Here is a 20,742-nt window from a genome sequence, read left to right as displayed (position 1 = left end):
ACATATCTGTCCTATCCCTAGCCTGTTCTAGTTATCATTTGTGTCCACCTAGAAAGCTGGTCAGGATGGCGACAGCAATGGAGACATAGGGGGAGAAGAAAATTAAAATAATGAGAATAGTTTGATTACCTGACTGCAGGAACGCCACACTATGTAAGAGACACCTTACATACAATATTGGAGAGAACACCCTCCTTATCCCTCAATCATACTATTTTAAAAATAAACCCACTGACATTTGTCTCCCATAACTCTCTGACATTGATCTATTAAACAGCCATGGCTATGAAATTTATACTATCCCTTTGTTTTAAAACACATTACTTTACCAGTAAATCAGACACCACCATCCCCATAAAACATTTGTAGTGCTGGAAGTTACTAGGCTTATTCTTTTAAGTACTTCAAAATATTAAAACTCAACCTAATAGTGAGACTGTGACAACTAGAAAAGAGTCCCCTTTGTATATTACTAGTTCTCCGAACTTTTGAAACATAACTAAATTAATTTAAAAGTGTGGTTTTGTGGGGCTCCTAAATTTAGTGTGCTTTGGGAAACAGGGAGTTAAAAATCTTTTGGAAGTTAACTTAGTATAAGAGTATGAAAAGACTCTGTTGCCCTACTTCTAAGGAAATGCTCTACTTTTTTCTAATAAAGCTTTCCAACAGAAGACAAACTCTGTACACAATTTTAAAAAGGTAAGTATGGGACAGATTTACTGGAATTTATTAGCTCTCAAAAAAGTTACTTTGCATGTAAGGGAAACTTTACTTACAAATGTTAAATGTGCTTCAAAGTGCTGATCTGTGAAAATTCCATAAAACGAGCCTTGAAATCCGAGTCATCTGTGCCAGCTATGAGTAAATAACTGAAGCAGCATTTCCAGAAAGACTGGGGCAAAGGACGGGACTAACCACAAATCAGCAGAAAACAACAGACAAAATATAATCAAATGTTAATAATTCACCATAGTTACTGCTCTTAAAACCGAAGGAACTAAACGATGTAACTACTGTCTGTTTGTATTTATACTCATTTTCAGCATCTCTACACCGAAGTGTTCAAGTGTACATCATGTGGGTAGAAAATCAAAGGCTACTGGGGCTTTTATTTAGGACAGTCACTTTAATATGTAAATTTAGATTTTATTAGATTGCTTTCTCTATCTGTACATTATAATCTTTTAAAGGAAGAACATAGGAATTGGTTTATTAAATGTTTTGAAGTATTTACATTTTCTATTTCTATCATGCATTTTGTTTGTATACTTGTTTGTTTCTTGGGCACACTGTGTAGTGACTGTTTATGTGAATTCTAAATGAGCAAAATTAGAACTTTGGGGAAGGCAAAAATTAACAGATCACCCTATTGTTCTGTGAAAAACACTGAACTTAAAATTGAAAAACCTGGGTCCCAGGCAGAGTTTTTCTCCTGATAGCTGAGAAACCTTAATCAAGTTACTTAACTTCTCTTTCCTTTACCCCTCCAATGGGGATGTCAATACCTGACATGCCCTATCTTATAAAGTGGATATGTGAATAAACTGAGATAACATGTGCAGAAAAACATTGTAGATAAAACTACTTTGCAGCTATCATTAATTATTCTTGTTGTACCTCTATCAAAAAATCTTTCATGACTAGTACATACAATGTTTCCGGCACTGGCACATATTTGACTTTCTGGGCAATTGTGCATGAAATCAAATCAAATTTGGTTCAGAATCACTTCTCCAAGGGAATATAATCATCTTAATGTTCTGGCTAGCTTCCCCTAATAAGACCCCATCTTGAGTAACACATTCCAGTGGAGAGTCTGTGCTGGCAGTAAGTTAGGTGTACTGTGTCTGCATAAACTTGTATAATCTGGTTGGTATATACAGCATGCCCCTAGACATTTTCAGGCATTACAAAGCCTTGAAAATTACTAACAATTGCTTTTTCTTTAGCATTGAGTCAAGAAAGTGAGAAAGATTCTTACATTGATACGGAATTACCAAAAACTTCATGAGAAAGAAATTAAAGGCTTGTTTCTAAGTAGCTTTTTAAGTCCCAGTGATTATTGCTTGGGGCTTTTGTGTCTCTGACCACAAAAAAAGCATTCTGGACCCTGGTCAGCTAGCTCAGTTGGTTAGAGCATCATCCTCATATGCCAAGGTTGCAGGTTTGATCCCCAGTCAGGGCACATAGAAGAAGCAACCAACGAATGCATAAGTTAGTGGAACAACAAATCAATCTCTCTCTCTTTTTCTCTCTCTAAAAATCAATTAAAATAAATTGTTTAAAGCATTCTGAAGGTCTGCCCTTGACTGTTTGTAGAGATGAAATTCAAATGCCCTCAGATGAAGAAAAGCACCTGAACTCGTTTTAGGGAAGAAATGTTTTTAAATACAAGTGGAAATTATAAATATTGAACAATAATATGCATTTTATGTCATTTTTTATTTTGGAGGATTAGAAATGTAAAAACTTTTGTATTACCACAAATGGGCATGAAAGCACCATTATATGGTCTAGCTGAAAAGGAAACGCAATTTTTGTGTTAGAATAAAATGCTAATTTATTACTGCATTTAGATCTACCCACCATTTGAGGGAGTCAGAAGTCAAAGTGAACAGCTGTAACTCTAGTTGATCTCTGCATATTTTGATCCAAATATGGTAAAGGGCAGGGCTAGAGAAGGGAGTGCCCCTATAATAAACAAGGCTGCAAACTCGTAACAGAGAATTAAAGTACACTCCACTCAAGAGAACTCTGTACTTTGCACTTTGGTTAAAGTCTCATTTAGATTTAAATTTCTAAACTTTTCTAAAGAAATTAAGTTTTCTTTGATCTCCTCTTTTGTGAATTGCAGGAATCAGATAAAATTCTTTGATAAAATGACTTCATGCCATGTTGTTAAAGATTCCATTAAAAAAGTTGCTATCTTTGGAGGAACTCACGGCAATGAGCTAACAGGAGTATTTCTAGTTAAGCACTGGCTAGAGAATGCCGCCGAGATTCAGAGGACAGGGCTGGAGGTGAAACCATTTATCACCAACCCAAGAGCAGTGAAGAAGTGTACCAGATACATTGACTGTGACCTGAATCGAGTTTTTAACCCTGAAAATCTTGGGTAAGGCTATATTTTGGGGGGTGTGTGGGTGTGAGAGAGAGAGAGAAAAGTGTTGTGTGTGGGTGTGGGAGAGAACATGTATATGTATATTTACGTGCTATTCCTGTGTTCACTATTGTGAATAAAATCACTTTCGCTTTTAATCACACCCTATTATGAATTGCTCAGTTCTCTAAACTGGGCATTCACATGCTGTTTTATAAACCTTTTTAAGCATCAGACTATTCTCAACTGATTTTCTTCTTAAATGTATTTTCTACAGACTGAGATAAATAACAAAAGTTTTTACTTTTAAATCTATCTTTAAAGAAATAGATTTAATAGTCTTTTGAATTATTAGTGTTTGGTCACTATACTTGGATATGTATGCATGAGTTAGCTTTCTAGGTTATTCACTACTATGTTTTATGCAACTATGTTTATAGTACTGCATAAAGTTCTAGTTAAGAAAAGTGTAATGTCTTAATATTTGGTCAATGAAAGTATCCAACCATGACACTCTAGGTATGTTCTGATTAATTATTTTTGCCTCTGTTTACATCATTATAGCTACTACTGTACATATGTAGGTCTCTAATTATTTTCTTTTTACCACTTCTTTCTTTCACCTGTCTAAAAACATTACTATAACCTACTCTTCTGTTCCAGGTACAATGTGAGTACAAAGCTATGTGCAAAGTAGTTTCTACCCTTAAAAAGTCGGCAGACTAGTAGCTAGGATATAAGACAGGGACAGGAACAACTAACACTGTGCTGTTGTATGTACTCATTTTCTAGTAAAGGCTAATTTGAGTTTAGAGAGTTACTTAAATATAATCTCACCACAGATCAAAAGATTGTTACTACTTTTAGTACAAATATGACTCACTTTATGGAATAGATTTTTTTCCCAGACAATTACACATTAGTCGTACTTTGTGTATCAAATCATATTTTTACTAGCATAAATTTTAATTTCAATAATGCTTTGTCTTCATGATTGAGGTTATGTCAACACAATTAAAATTTATCTATTCACTCAAAATAGCTATTAACTAACTCATATTACGAGTAAGAATTTGTTGAAGAATAACTCTTACAGATGACATGTTAACTTCCCAAGTAACTCTTAAATGGACTAGGGTGAGTTTTCTCATATGACCACTCAGTAGTATGCATTTCAATGAGAGCAGTCTTTTAAAGTAAATTCACCTTCTATTGTACTTTTTACATTTAAATGCAATTCAGAGGCCAGGCAGTCCCCTCTCAGGGTTGCATGGAAACTCATGAGGCAGATAAATTAATTGCCTCCTCCTGTCCTCCTTCTCCCCAGTTAGTGACTTCTCCTGTGTTCTCCATCTCAGCAATATCAGCATTAGCCACCAAATCCTCTGTGAAAATCATCTTGGAACCTTCCTCATCCCTCATCCCCCTCGTCTAGTGGGTCACTAAGTCTTCCTAAATAGTCAAGTAGTGAATAATTGCAAATATTCTGCAAATCCAATCTTCCTTTCCATTTTCACTACATTAGTTTATTTCTTGTGGAGGCAGTCAGAGTAGCCTCCTGAAGAATCCTTCTGCATCCTGCCTTAGTTCAGTCCTTCCTGCCATGGAGTCTCTCTGTGGTAGCAGCCATAAGGATCATCTCAACATGCAAATCTTTTTTTTAATTTTTTTATTGTATTTGTTCCATTACCATATAACCTCCTTATATACTCCTCCCCGCTACAATCACCACACTGTTGTCCATGTCCATGAGTCCTTTTTCCTTTTTGCTCAATTCCTCCACCCCCTAACCTCCCCACTCAATAGCTCTATCTAAGAGTCTGTCTATGTTTAGCTTGTTCATTCAGTTTGTTCATTAGAGTCTATGTATAAGTTAAATTATGTGGTTCTTGTCTTTCTCCGACTGGCTTATTTCACTTAGCATAATGTTCTCCATGTCCATCCATGCCATCGCAAAGGTTAAAATTTTCTTTTTTTATGGACAAGTAGTATTCCATTGTGTAAATGTCCCATAGTCGTTTTATACACTCATCTACTGGTGGACACCTGGGCTGCTTCCATATCTTGGCAGTTGTAAATAATGCTGCACTGAACATAGGGGTACTTATGTTCTTTCATATTAGCGTTTTGGGTTTCTTCAGCTACATTCCCAGAAGTGGGATTGTTGGGTCATACGGCAATTCCATTTTTAATTTTTTGAGGTATTTCCATACTGCTTTCCACAATAGCTGCACCAATCTGTGTTCCCACCAACAGCGCAAAAGTGTTCCCTTGCATGTTAGATGTGCATGTTAGTTACCTTAGTCAAAGCATACTATAAGGCCATAGCTAACATGTATGCAAATCTTATCATGTCTCTCCCCTGCTGAAAATTCTTCAAAAATCTTTTATCCAGAATAGATTTAAGTAACTTAGCACAGCTGATGCACTCTTTAGGGTCTTCCTCTGCCCACTCTTTTAGCTTCATCCTTTGGGACTCTTCCTTACGACCTGGACTCCAGGCATGAGAACTCAAAGTATCCATTATCCTTTAAGGCTTCAAGCCTTGAGTCTGAGCAACTGGATGGCTAGTGGTTAACTCATGCAGGAGAATTAGAAGCTAATCATTTGGGAGTGGGAGAACCTAATTGAGCTGTTTCATGAATTAACTTTGAAAATGCTTATACTAATATATCTATTAAAAACTATGTTTAGTTAAAAATAATAGAAACTGGAAGACAGTGGCTTAAACAAATAAGGATTTCTTTTTCACAAATAGTAAGTCCAGGCACTCAGTGGCTCAATGATACCATGAATGCCACAGGTTCCTTTCATCTTCCCACTATGCTGTCCTTAGCATGCAGTGTTTGACGTCATAGTTTTTGCTTCCTGGTCAAAAACCAGTTGCTCTACCTTCCTGATTGCTGCCCAAGCAGAAATTACCCAGGAGCAAACTGTAGGTCCCTTGAAGATACTAGCAAAAATAATCAGGAAATAGAAATACATAGATGGAATTATAAAGAAATGGTTGAATTGTTTAATGAGAAAGATAAACTTAAATCATCATCATGTATAGTAAGAAAAGAATTTATCCTAACCATCACAGGAAATGGTGAGGAGGCAGGTAGAGGCTCATTTCAGAATTCAATAAAAACTATTAACCTTTATCTCAGGAAAAAGTTGCATATGTCTGCAAAAGTGTTGCATTTTCTCAGGGTTTACAGACTTGTCTGTGAAGCTTGTCCCTGGATCCCTAGTGGTGCCTGAGCCTCAGTTAAGAATCCTTAATTAGACAATGTGAACATTGTCTAAGTTTAACTATCTTTATGCACTGCAGTTAGCTAGAGGGCAAAAAAATTGCATTTGATTTTCTAGACCCACAGTAGCCCAGTGCACATAGCTACTAAGAAACTTGACTAAATCAATGGACAAATTTTGTTCAAGGTTGAAGTCAAATGGTAAATTCTGTTTGAAATGTCCTTCCTTTGACAGCCACATAAATGAGATATTATTTGAGAGCATGCCAATACAACATTACATAGGATCAAATGAAGGAAACAAATGTAATTTTTCATTTGTAATGTTTTCAAATAAGTTTCCATTTCCCTCACAGGTTTTTAAAAGATTAGCAACTGGTTCCTTATACACTGTGTTATTATTTTATATTTGTGTTATATTAGCCACAGATATTGTTAATCTTTTTCTCTCTGCTAATGACAGCAAAAAAATTTCAGAGGATTTACCATATGAAGTAAGAAGGGCTCAAGAAATAAATAATTTATTTGGTCCAAAAGACAGTGAAGACTCCTATGACATTATTTTTGACCTTCACAATACTACCTCTAACATGGGGTGCACCCTAATTCTTGAAGATTCCAGGAATGACTTTTTAATTCAGATGTTCCATTATATTAAGGTAATGTCAATGTTATTAATTTGTAACTTGCAATAAGACCTGTACTTTGAAGTCAATTTCAGACATAAAACAACCAGAAAAGGGATCAGGAGGGAGTGTCTGAGAGAGGTGGAGAAGTGGGAGGGGGGGAAATGAAGGGAAATGCGTAAAAGAATAAAACATTTGTAGATTCTTATATCTATAAAATTATAAATCTTTTATCCAGACAGCTACCAAATCATAGGCTATTTGGTAAAATTAATACCAAAAGCTAAAATGATATGGTTGAAATAGTTCAATTACAGTTTTAAGAAGCTCAAAAACAGTCGTTTAATGTTGACTATAGACCAATGATGAAAAGATTGACTCTCTTTAGGCTTGCCCTTCTCTGCCTTTGATTCAGATACCCCAGCACACATCTGATCTGTCAGTGCTTCACATAGCTAACCATGTCAAGGCTCAGAAGTCTACAGGGCAAAAAATTCAGCAATCCAGTGCTCACAGCTAGAGAAAAATTACTGGAAAATAACAACTCAGCAAAAACACAAATAATAATCTGTATGCTTATTATTGTATAATAAATGTCCTTCCTTCCAGAGAGCTGGTATGATTTAGAGGAAAGAATTTGACCCATGTAGCCAGGAGAACCTAAGTTCAAATTCTGACTTCCTTATTTACTACCTTGGATAAGACAACTCCCAAAAATCTTGCTTTCCTCATTTTATAAAGTTGACATAATAACAACATTTATTTATAAGGCTGTTAAAACCCTTAAATAAGAAAGTACTTAAAGCATTTAGCCTAATACCTCACAGACAGTAAAGACTGGCCATTATTTTTGTTTCCTTTGAGTTTTTGACAATAACTAGATAGTTCTGTAGGAGATCATGATGAAGCTATTCTTTATTGCTCATTGAAGGAGAGCTTAATGCTTTGGTTGCCAGGCATGGAAGCAGCATGGCTGACAATACTATCAAAACTGGGAGGCCTGTCTTGAACTCTCATTCAGATCAGTGGAGGTAGCAGGAATTACCCAGCATCTGCAGAGACCTGGATCGCAGGGATAGGTACAGAGTTCTTTAAGAACAATACTAAGCTAAATAGTAAGTGTGACCAGTGATGAAAAAAGAAATAACCAAATTCATTCAGAAGGAAAACTTATGTCATGTTCTTTAATAATAGTTCTTCAGAATTTAGTTTATATTTTACCCAGAAAGCTATGCATAGTTCAATTTTATATGTAATTTATGTTTATGTTTTCAGAGCTTCAATAACAACATTGGGTTTTAGAGTTTGTCTCATAGAGCTCTTACTAATCTTAGTAGATATAGTAAAACATCTTGAAGGCATTATTGACTTGGTAGCAGGAGAAAGAGCAAAGCATATGGTCTTGACATAATGAGAAAGATGTTTTCAATTCATTTCAGACTTCTTTGTCTCCATTACCCTGCTATGTGTATCTTATTGAGCATCCATCCCTCAAATACGCAACCACTCGCTCTATAGCCACATATCCTGTTGGTAAGTCATATTTCCCATTGTCACAACTAAATAAAATGTGTCCTAGATGGAATGCTGAGAAAAAAATGTTTTTAAGAATATTTAGCCCTGGCTGGTGTAGTTCACTGGATTAAGCATGGGCCTGAGAACCAAAGGGCCACTGGTTCGATTCCCAGTCAGGGTATATGCCTGGGTTGTGAGACAGGTCCCTAGTAGGGGGCGCATGAGAGGCAACCACACATTGGCGTTTCTCTCCCTCTCTTTCTCCCTCCCTTCCCTTCTCTCTAAAAATAAATAAATAAAATCTTTTTTTAAAGAATATTTATAGTTGCCTTGCTCATCACTTTGGCTTATAATTGTCAAGTAATAGGTAAACTAACTCCAGACAGACTCAAACTATGTAAAATTTCCTCAATTTCATTGAGCAGTTTCTCTGCATTCCATGAGAGAAACAATGAGCTGAGGGAACTTGAATCTTTTATCTACAATAAACATACCTGACTTTTGCTCCATGGAAGACATTATTCTTGAAAAATAATTTGGAACCAAGGCATTCAGTGGCTTGCTGGAGAGATGTGCAGAAACACAAAAAAAATCATAGAAAATCTTCTCCCAACATCCTGCTTAGCCCTTCTCTGCAGCAGAGTTTCCCATAAACGATCATCCATTCACTTGCTTGCCCCGTAAGTTTCTGGGCTGTGAACTCACTTTACTTTCTGGAATTTCCCACATGCATGCACGTGCTCTCATACACCCTTTGACACAGATAGTTTCTTTTTTCTATATTCTGTTCTCTGTCCTGAGTGACCTAGAAGCCTAACTATTGGCAGACTCCACTACAATCATTACAATTGCTGTCACAACTTAAAATCTTTTTTGTTAGATGTCAGACAGTTTCACCAAGAGCAACTGAATTTAAAACAAGTTGTCAAACAATGTAATAAAACTTCAAATGACCTTGCTTACTCAATTGTTGATACTTTTGGTGCGTATTCAGGGGATCAGTTGGAGGGAGCTAAGTATCCCAGTCCAGGTGCTTAACAGTAAGGGATGGAGATAGATCGGGTGCTTAACAGTAAGGGATGGAGATAGATCCTATTTCTCTGCAACACCAAATGAAGGGTATGATTCCCAGACTTTGAAAGAGCAATATTTTTTCTTTCATTGAAACTTATTATTTGTAAAGGGATTTTTTCTTCCCTTCCATTGTATTTTCTTTCATTTTTTGAAAGAGCAGTCTTGGTCTACGATGTTCATGGAGCAATGTGGCTTTTAGCTGAATACCTACCCACTGATATGTTTAGCAGCTTTTATGTTACAGTGTATGTTTATCTGCCCCTTTTACAATATTATGCATTTTTAATTTTTGACAATATTGAATGAAATGTAAAGGAAAAAGACCCCAAGATTTGCAACTCTTAACACAACTCTTCGACTTTTATCTTGTGCTCTCCCAGCCTCCTTTTACTGTGCATATAACTTGTACATGTAAATGTCCTGCTTTATTTTTATCCAACATTATGTCTCAAATATTTTTCATGATGTTAAATAGTCTAACTTCCTTTTTTAAGATTTTATTTATTTATTTTTAGAAAGAGAAGGGAGGGAGAAAGACAGAGAGAAATATCTATGTGCAGTTGCTGGAGGTCATGGCCTGCAACCCAGGCATGTACCCTGACTGGGAATCGAACCTGCAACACTTTGGCTCGCAGTCCGTGCTCAATCCACTGAGCTACACCAGCCAGGGCTAGGTGGTCTAACTTCTTACCAATTTTTAATGATGGAATTCCAGACTTGATATATTAAAATGTTCAATTTTATAATATATTCTAAGGCTTATGTAAACATGACTATCTCTCATTCTGTACCTAGGTATCGAAGTTGGTCCCCAGCCTCAAGGGGTTCTGAGAGCTGATATTTTGGATCAAATGAGAAAAATGATTAAATATGCTCTTGATTTTATACATAATTTCAATGAAGGTAAGTAGTAGGTGAGAACTGTTATCTTAATTGTTAGTGTGTGTGTGCATGTGTGCATGCATGCAAATATACCAGAAAAGGGAGAGGATGTGAGCACACATGATAATTGAACAACTACACACTGAAACAGCAACTGTCACCTGGGTCAGATTCTCATGCTCAGGATATTAGGTGTTTTTTAAAATTTTCATTCACTTCAGCCATTCCTCAATGACCAGACTGATACATTCAAAAAAAAAAAAAAAAGAAGAAGAAAAAGAAAAGTAATGACCAATTAAAGCTCTCCAAATAAAGTCCTCATTTTCCTATTAATTTCCATTTTTTAAAAAAACAGATGTACTAAGAAGTACAAATGTCCATAGACATTTGAAAAGATATCCAATATCACTAGTAACTAGAGAAAAGGAGATTAAAATGAGAAGCCATTTTACTCCATTAGAGTAGGAAAATATTAACATCTGGTAATATTGTGTTGGTGAGGGTGTCAAAAGAGGGGATGGCAAGGACACGCTAGAGAAGAGTTCTGCAGCACCCACCTTCCGTGATGCACCAGTCCTGAGACCCTGCGGCTCCACATCAGGCAGCATTGCCTGTGACAACAAGCAGTAGAAACAACCTGAATGCCCATCCATGGACAAACAATTAAACTAACACGGAAAGATCTTCAAAATACAGTGCATTGCTAATTAAAGAAAGCAAGGTGCAGACCAAAGTATGCAGTATACCAATTTCCTCAAAACAATATTAAATAAAATGGTAATAACAAACTCTTTGCTAGAATGCATATACATACCTCAATACATATGTTAGTGTACAGGACAAATTCCTGAAGAAAACACACCAAACTGATAGTAGTGATTATTGGGGAGGGGAGAGAAAAAACAGGTTGAATTTGTTTTCATTGTTTTCAAGAAGAATGATGTGTTCATGTTTTGTGTGTAATTAAGAAATAATTTAATTAGTAGATACATGAAACTTTATGTATTATCTGCTCATTTATTTGGTAAATCTAAAACAGCAGCAAAAATGTCTATTAATTATTTAAGAATTAAGTTTACTTTAAATTATTTTATAATTATAATAATAATAAAATGTAGAAAGACATCCTATGTAGATAATTGTTCCAACAGGCTGAATTTAAATTGTCCTTGAGGGATGTGTCATTATAGTGACAAAGCTGATGAGTAGTTCAGTGTCCGTGAGGAGTGTGTAACTCCTTAACCTCAGAGAATGAGCCTGGCCACAATCAGAGGAAATTTTTCTGGGAATCCTTTGACTCCCAGGTCATAAAGACTAAAAATCAGCTTCCCACCACCTTTGTGTGAGGACAGGTTCTATACTGTCTAATGGCTCTGGTCTTGAGAAGGTTGCAACTTATTCACAAGAAACCCTTCAAGTAGTTAAGTGTGGAACTGCCATGGGTTAAGAAATGATGCACCTGAGTATAAGGCTGCAAACCTGAGTGAAAAAAAAAATGGTTTTCAAATTATAGTCTTTAGATTTCTCCCACGGGGGTGGGATCTAGAAGTTGTCCTAGTAGCTCCAGGTCAGTCAACCTCCCCCACCCCTACATTTCCCCCTGCTTTAACCAGAGAAGTTTTTCTATCTATTTTATTACTCTTCCACATAACATTTCTTTCAAGCAAAGGATTCTGTAATTCAAACATTTTAAACTACTGTTAATTTAGACTATCCAGCTTAGTAGATTTTTACCTACTATGGAAAGAGCACCATTACCCAAAGAATGTTGATCATGACCACCTAGAAACAAAGTCTCTGGAAATGTGTAGAAGAGCTCCATCCTTGACTCTGTGCTACTCAAAGTTATTGTTAGTGTCTTGTGTGAGGACAGAAGTGACATGCTTTTATATAAGGGATATGTGACAGGAAAATACCTGGTTCAGAAGGTGGATCCAAAAAGTCCTGACAATCTTTAATGATCATCTAAACCAAAGGTTTTAGGTTAAATACATCGGGAACAAAGTTTTGCTTCTATGTTTTAAGATAATCCCAGAATGAGGGAGGTTATGGTTTGTTCCCTGCCTTGGAGAACTCTGAATAAATTCTGAATCTGTATTTCAAGAAGAACATCTGTAAAGTAGAGGTTACCCAAGGAGAGAACTGAGAATGTTGAAGAATTTGAAATTTTATATTGGAAAGCAATTACACATGTTTTCTGTGACTCAAGAGCAGAATAGAAGTGGTGGGATAAAGTTAACTTGTGACATAAATTTCCAATGAACAAGTTGACCAGTAATGGAATGGACCACACTTCATGAGGCTGCTTGAGCAGGAGAGAGATGGCCACGTGGCCAAAAAGTTGTGGAGAATACTCAAGCATCAATGACGTGAGGCATTCAAGGCTCCTTCCAACTCAGAGATTCTAAGTTCCAAAAACATGCTCCTTTGTGTCCTATGACTTTTGCCTTTCCGCCTAATGGACCTTCTAGTTTAAAAAGATGACATCTGTTAAGTTTCATCTTCACCTTGGAAGGTTTGGTAGATTGTAAAAATGGCTGCAAATTCTTTCCTTCCCCACACCCATGTCCCTGCAAACTTAAATCCTTCTACCAAGAGATGGAGTCTATTTCTCTACTCCCTTGAATGTGGCTTGGTCACGTGACTTGCTTTGTGTCACGTAAGAGGCCTGTAAAGAAGTTATACCTTGAGGATTGTTCTCTTACTGACCTTGGGTACCCTCTACTGCCATTATGTTAATCAGCCTACCCTATCCTTCTGATTAATGGAAAACTATGAGGCAGAGGACTTCAACAGCCTGGCCAGTGTTTCTTCTGCAGCTCCAGTTGATAGCCTGTCAAGTGCCAGACATGACAGTAAGGTCATCTTAAATCATCTAGCCTCCAGCAGACCTGCCAGCTCACCACAAATGCATGAGCAAGCCAATTAGAAATCAGCCAAGCCAGCTTAAACCACAGGAAGTGCCCAACTAACCCAGAGAATCATGAGATAAAGGGTCATGGCTCTGTGCCACTGAATTCTAGGGTAGTGTGTTTTTCAGCCAAAGCTAGCTGATACAGAAGTGACTGCAGAATATCCACATTCCAACCCAGCTGTACTTACTGCTCCAAGGACAAAGGAAGATTTTCCTTTAAGCTGCAATCATAGCATACTACAGGCCCTACATTTAATGAAAGTTCATTCCGTTTGCTCAGAGATTGCCTGGTATGCATGTAAACTACTCCTTTGTCAAGTTTCCAGGCACTAGGTCTTTTAATGTTGCTGCATTTTTGAAAGTTGGACTCCACCATTGGCCGTCTTCCTGCATCCCAAGATCTGTCCAAGGGTTTAATGTACTTAGGAGAAGGAGTGCAATGGTGAAGTCCCCTAACCTGCTGGAAGGCCTCTGGAGGATATGCAATTGCAGCATGTCAGAGCTGGAAGGGAGCTCCAAGGTCAGCTGATTCAAAACCTTCGTTTGACACATAAAGAAAGTGAGCCTCCAGAAGTGAAGCCTCTTGCTTGAGATCATGCAGCTGGGAAATTGCAACCTGGGTGTCCTGACTCCCGGTCCCACGCTCTTTTTCTCTCACGCTGGCCTTTTAAAGTTCCATTTTCTTCTGCTGTCTGTCAGTGTGCTTGTGAGCAGTGTGTTGATAGGAATACTTCTAGAACATCTTTTGGCTTAGCATTGTTTATGAACATCCTTAACAGAAATAGTGTATTTTCCCTGTGACTGTCTTCTTTTTTCTTTTTTTCAATTATAGTTGACATTCAATCCGCAACTGTATGTCTTCACTTTTCAGTTGTTGTTCTCCCCTTAAAGCATCAATTTCCTTTTTTCAGTTGCTATTTATACTTACTTTTTTTGACCATAGGAAAAGAATTTCCTCCTTGTGCTATTGAAGTCTATAAAATAATGGAGAAAGTTGATTATCCCAGGAATGAAAATGGAGAAATTGCTGCTATCATCCACCCTAATCTGCAGGTAACATATGCTGTTTCTTTAAAATATTCAAAGTAATAAGGCCCCGCCTTTGAGTAGAACTTTATAATTTATAAAGCACTTTACATACATTGGCTCATTTGTTGTATTCTCAGACACACTGCAGTGTAGGTAAGGTGTACAGACCTTGACTTGATACATGAAATTTATTTAGTGAGTCCTGTGCTGGCCCTAGAAATCTATTACTGGACATGGTCTGTATTCCTGTGGGAGTCACAGTCTAGACACACCACACTCTAAAGTGTAGTTTAAAAATGATAATGAGGCAGGGAGGAGTGGTCAGACATGGGCTCTCAGAGAAGGTAAAATTCCTGCCCAGGAGCAAAGGGTAGGAAATTATAATATTTATTTTAACGTTAGAAAACAGCCCTGGCCAGTGTGGCTCAGTTGGTTGGGTGTCGTTCCACAGAGTGAGGGGCCACCGGTTTGATTCCCCATCAGGGCACATGCCTGGGTTGCTAGGCCTGGTCCTCAGTCAGGTGGCAACCGATTAATGTTTCTCTCTCACACTGATGTTTCTCTCCCTCTCTTTCTCCCTCCTTTCCCCTCTCTCTAAAAATAAGTAAATAAACCTTTTTTTAAAAAGTATTACTTAACATGAGCAAACAGAAGCTCAGCTGTTAGATCTTTCCCACGGCCACATAGCCACCCATGGCAGACCCAGAGCTACTGTTCTCTGCAGTTCACATTGCTGTCACCTCCCTGTGATCACCACCTAGTGAGTGAGAGCCAAACAATCAAAACCTCTTTCTTTGGAATGTTTTCTGCCACCATTTCCTGACTTTCCTCGGGCTCCCAATATCTGCTGCTTGTCTGGTTTGATAATTAATGGCACAGTGAAAGAGGGAAAAAGGCCCTTAGGAGAGTGGAGGAGGTTGGAGTCTAGAAAAGGCAAAGGTAAAAGCAGGAGGAGTATATTCCAAAAAGGTGAACCATCCATTCCCACTGTGAGCACCCTACACACCCTCAGACCTCAGAGATGGACCAAGTGGACTACCCTCACCTGGGGCTTTCAGCCCTGGCTGCACATCGCCTAGAGACCTTTGAAAAAGTAACAGTGGCAGGACGGCACTGTGACATGGTCTGACCTTTTGGCCTGAGTAATCAGGGCGGAAAACCACTGATCCAGCTCAAACTGCTCTTTAATGAACCTAATAATAGTCATCCAGACTTCAAACTTAATAGAGCAGCCTGCCCAAAAATACAGACTAATAAAGCAAATCCAACTTTGGGCCTTAGTAGATCCAGGTGGCAACCTGAAGGAGGAGCTTTAGGCAATGTTTGAAAAGAAAGAAAGATAAAGATTGGGGTGTGGGGAGACAGGAAGGAAGCACTACAGACAACAAAAGAGCAAGAAAAACAGAGCCCAAGGCGATGATGTCATAACTGGCTTCAAGGCCTGATCTTTCAAGTTTTATGTTCGTCAACAATCCTTCAGGGGCACAAAAATCACCCTGGGGAGGCAGAGGAGTGAGATTAATATCAGCAACAAACAAGGTTAGTGGTAGGTCATGAAAGTCAGAAAAGATAGTTTTGATTTGATAAGACAATAAGGAATGGCTCAGTGTCCTACAGGAGGGATTAATTGGTTAATTATTTCAATAAATAAAAGAAATATTTCAGGCCCAGCCTGTTCTGGTCCTTTATGGAGCATCCATACTAATAGAGGGAGAACAGACCATGAATGAATAAATAATACATAAACTAGATCATTTCTGATTGTAATCAATGCTATAAAAATGAAACAGAATAATAGAGTGAAGGTTAGCCAAGGGGTCATATTCAATGGAGTCATCAGAAAAAGCCTCCTGAGAGACGGAGGCATTGAGGCCAGAACCTGGAAGGTGAGAAGTCACCCATGGGGAAACAGGTGCAGAGGCCCGGAGGCTGGAAGGAACTTGAAGTGTCTGAGGAACAGCAAGAAGACTCTCCTCCGTGGAGAAAATGGAATGAATAGAGAATAGGAGACCCTGGAGCCAGACACATAGGCAGGAACCTGGTTATGAATTCAGATTTTGTTCTAAGAATGATGGTTCTTAGGGATGTTCACTGGAATTTTCTAGGGAATGTTCTCAAACTCAGTCCACAGGAGAATCACCTGAGGAGCTTTTAAAAATCCTGATTCCCAGGTCCCCAGAGATTCTGGTTTAACTCATCAAGATGGAGACAGGAAATCAACCAGGTTTGGAATCTCTGCAGGGGTGGGGGGTGGCAGCTAGCCACAGGTGTGTTAAAGAAGACCCTTGAATCATTTGGGGGCACACCTCCCACCCAAAACCGCTGGTCCAGAGCAGTGGTTCTCAGCCACACTGTCCTGTAGAATCACCTGGGGTTTTAAAAGTAAAGAAACACAGGGAACTATATATAATAAGACTGTCAGCTGATTTCTCAAAAAAGACCTTACAGTCAAGAAGGAGCTGGAAAGAAGTATTCCAAGTCATGAAAGGCAAGGACCTACATCCAAGATTACTCTGTCCAGCAAAGCTTTCATTCAGAAGAGAAGGGCAGATAAAGTGCTTCCCAGATAAGGTCAAATTAAAGGGGTTCATCATTACTAAGCCCTATTATGTGAAATGTTAAAGGGATTTGTCTAAGAAAAAGAAGATAAAAAATATGAACAGTAAAATGACAGCAAACTCACAGCTCTTAACAACCACACCTAAAACAAAAACAAAAGCGAACTAAGCAAACAACTAGAACAAGAACAGAAACACAGAAATGGAGATCACATGGAGGGTTAGCAACAGGGGAGTGGGAGGGAGAGAGGGGCAAAAGGTACAGAGAATAAGTAGCATAGATGGTAGGTAGAAAATAGATAGGGGGAGGGTAAGAATAGTATGGGAAATGTAGAAGCTAAGGAACTTATAAATATGACACATGGACATGAACATGGGGGGGAATGTGGGTGGGAGGGGTTATGCAGGATGGAGGGGAATGAAGGGGGAAAATGGAACAACTGTAATAGCATAATCAATAAAATATATTCAAAAAGAAAAACAGGGAACTGAGGGAATGAGTATCATGAGGGAACTGAGGGAGGTATGTGATGGATTTATGTGTCTTGATTACACAGTTACATGGTTATATGACTCTAAGCTGTATACTTGTCAAAACTCAAAGAACTATACACAAAAATGAATGAATTTTTCTGTATGTCAGTTTAAAAAATGATGCCTGAGCCCCATTCTTGAGAGTCTACTCCTCTATATTTAACATCTCAGGTGATGATATCACACAGCAGGCTTGAACCAATCACTGTCAGGCAGCATGTCTCAAACTTCAATGTTGTACATGTGACTCTGAGGGTTTGTTAGCCTTGAAGATCTTGATTCAGTGGGTCTGAGTGGGGAATGAATTTCTGCTTTGCTAACAGACTTTCACTGCTGCTGCTGGAAAATGTTAGGAATGCAGACTCTCAGACCCCCTACCCCAGGCCTGCAGGATCAGATTCTGAGTTTTAACAAAATTCCTACATGATTCTCAGTCGCATCCAAGCTTGAGAAGATCGGCTCTTGGCTTCCTGCGGTGTGAGGGCTCACAGTTCCAAACTGCTGGCATAGGAGCTTTGGGTAACTCATTGGTGGTCATAATGCAGGGCCGTCCACGAAAAACCTCCGCCTTGCCTCAGACCCCTCCGGTCCGCCCCACCGTCTCTCAGCAGTCCCCATAAGGAGACACCTCCCCATATGCAGGCGCGATGTTTCTCATTTTTACGTTCCCAACAGTACAATGCCTTGTACACAGAAGGCTCTTCGCAAATAGTTCCTACATTTTGCTGAGCAGAATTTAATTTCAGCCAGCAAGAGATAGAAGATGCACGTGGGAAGGCGTGCATTGCGTTTCACCTTTAATATTACAAATCTTTTTGGCAACACTCAAGGCATACTCAGTATTGAAGCAAATTCTAATTTCATGTCAGTTATAAATATTAAAAGGGAAACTCTTAAAGCTGCTGCCAAATTCCTACTCTAAGTTTAGTCAGTTCACTCATATGCCTCTCAATGTATCTCTCAAGTATCTCTTTTATAAGGATCCAGTGTTACAATGTTTTAGTTGTCTTCAGCCTCACATTAACTTTTTTTAAAGTAGGAGAAAAACTGAATGTAATTTATGTATTTTAATTGTTTCCTGAGAGGACCAAGACTGGAAACCATTGCGCCCTGGGGATCCTGTGTTTTTAACTCTTGATGGAAAGACTATTCCATTGGGTGGAGACTCTACTGTGTACCCAGTGTTTGTAAATGAGGCCGCATATTATGAAAAGAAAGAAGCTTTTGCAAAGACGACTAAACTAACACTCAATGCAAAAAGTATTCGCTCTGCTTTACATTAGAAATCACTTCTAGTCCACTTGTTGTACAGTATCTTGAAAAACTCTACTAGTCTGTTAGCCCTCAAAGGGCAGAATTGTGCTTCATTTAATGTGCCTTATGCAAATCCACAGCACCTAGTTTAGTGCCTTGCACACAGTGGGCATTTAGGCAAATTTCCTGAATGAATGAATGAATAAATAAATTAATATCTTTTAGAGGTACCATATTGTGTACATAGCTTTTTCAAAGAAGTGCACTTCTTATCTCTGTATAGCTTTTTATACATTATATTTTGATAGTTTAACATTCTTAATAAATGGTTTTTAAATTCAAATTTTTACATTGAGACAGTTACTGTATACAAAAAGTTATTAACAAGCATAGAATTAAGTGTATGTTTTCAAATAATGGATAATGCAGCTAGAAACCAATGGTGCGGACTTACTATTTTTTATTTTTTTTATATTTAAACGCATGCTAATTTATTAAGTATCCAGCCTATGAACCTTAGCAAGAGTTGTGATACCCATAAGAGATTTTTAAATGCTGTTTTGAAGATAAAATGTGAACGAGAAATGTGGGCTGATTGTAAAGGTGACATGAATAAATCAAAAGCCTCTGAATGGTCCTTTGTCTGCAGACAGACAGTAGCCCACACAAAGCATCGCTGCTGTGGCGTGGCCACTCACTCTGCACCGACCTCAGGGTGCTGAGAGCCCCTTTCAGATGCCTCACTCGCCCCTGGAGAAGCTACTGTTCCTTCCCACTTTGGGAAAGTTGGAAGAGGCATATTCTTCACAGCTGTCACTCATCCTTCTGAAAGAATGCACTTGCCCTCATCTGCACTCAACATATAAGGAAGTCTTGGGTTTCCACAGCGTAAGGCAGAAATAGCAGAGAGCTGCCGCTGCTAAGGAAATGTGCCCAGACCCATGCCTCTGGTTCGCAAATGCATTCTTTGAGCAATTGTCCACATCCTAAGTGCCCACATCCCTCACCTCCCATGATCCTTCTCTTCAAAGGTCCTCCAGCTGAAAGGCTTCCTCCCTCCCTCTCCAGCCCCCACAGGAGCCTCCCCTCTCTTGCCTTAGTCACAGCAGCCAAGTAAGAGCATTTTTATACCATGAGTGGACCCCAAGGAACCCATGCTTATGGTTTCAAATGTACCAAAGTCATACAAACATTATGTGGAACATATATATGTAAACATTTTCATTCTTCCAGAGCAAATTCCATTAAGCCAATTCCATTCCATATTTAATGCTCTATACAGCACAAACTGTTTCTAATTTTTCAGCATTGATTTTTGTACTTTAAAAAATCATGTTCATGGAAGTAAACTCTCTTTCTTTTGAATTCTTTAGTAAAGCTTTAATTTATCAATCAGCATTTGTACATGAGTTTTACCAAGCTTCCTTCTCCCACCATGAATGTTCCTTTGTGATTTATTTCTGAGTTTAATTTTTATGGGTTGATTTTTTCCAGGTATAAATTTCAGCAAGATTATCTTCTTCTTCCATCAAATTTTAGTCATTTATAAAATTTACAAGATTAATGTAAGCCACTGTAGTTTTAGTTTTTGTATTATTTCTATAAAGTTTAATTTTCTCTAATTCAATGCTTACAGTGTTCAGAATTTCTACTTAGATGTGATTTTTTTCAAAATAACTATAATCTATTGCTGTAAAGCTTTAGTCACTTTTCATTTTATTCTGTTTTGGTTCTTTCTAAGCCTATAGACTCCCTTTTTCATTTATAAAATGGGGATGATCATAATATCAATTCTCCTCTCATGGGGTCATTGTGAGAAATAAGTGGCCTAATGCATGTAAGTGCCAGCTCAGAATAGTAAACTATTCAAGTTCAAAGTTCTAACACAAAAGACGCTTTATGATCTGCTCCTCCTTCCCCCACCATCTCCCTGATCCCTCTCCCTTTGGGTCCTCTCTGTTCCAGTCTGCTTTGTGTCCTTTATTTCTATGTACAGCAAGACAAGTCCTATATGTTCTGG

At 38.2% G+C, this 20,742-nt stretch overlaps 1 protein-coding gene across 1 annotated transcript; it reads left to right on the top strand.

Moving 5' to 3' along the window:
- The first annotated feature begins 2,692 nt into the window (after nt 1-2,692).
- On the top strand, nt 2,693-19,354 carry ASPA (aspartoacylase). The gene is made up of 6 exons (XM_028534476.2): nt 2,693-3,115; nt 6,800-6,995; nt 8,402-8,495; nt 10,347-10,454; nt 14,291-14,400; nt 18,554-19,354. Exons 1-6 carry the CDS (start codon nt 2,880-2,882, stop codon nt 18,749-18,751), a joined length of 942 nt encoding a protein of 313 aa, XP_028390277.1. The 5' UTR covers nt 2,693-2,879; the 3' UTR covers nt 18,752-19,354.
- The last annotated feature ends 1,388 nt before the right edge of the window (nt 19,355-20,742 follow it).

This window comes from Phyllostomus discolor, chromosome 8 (assembly GCF_004126475.2).
Source record: "Phyllostomus discolor isolate MPI-MPIP mPhyDis1 chromosome 8, mPhyDis1.pri.v3, whole genome shotgun sequence".
In the NCBI taxonomy this organism is placed as follows: domain Eukaryota; kingdom Metazoa; phylum Chordata; class Mammalia; order Chiroptera; family Phyllostomidae; genus Phyllostomus; species Phyllostomus discolor.
The sequence above is the reverse complement of the archived record's forward strand: the minus strand, read 5'-3'. Positions and strand labels throughout refer to the sequence as shown.

Bases quoted from the DNA above. Each gene is read 5' to 3' on its own strand.
- ASPA (XM_028534476.2), top strand. From the start codon at position 2,880: ATGACTTCATGCCATGTTGTTAAAGATTCCATTAAAAAAGTTGCTATC. The intron at 3,116-6,799 runs GTAAGGCTATAT...TGCTAATGACAG, and splicing joins TTTAACCCTGAAAATCTTGG to CAAAAAAATTTCAGAGGATT. The intron at 6,996-8,401 runs GTAATGTCAATG...AATTCATTTCAG, and splicing joins AGATGTTCCATTATATTAAG to ACTTCTTTGTCTCCATTACC.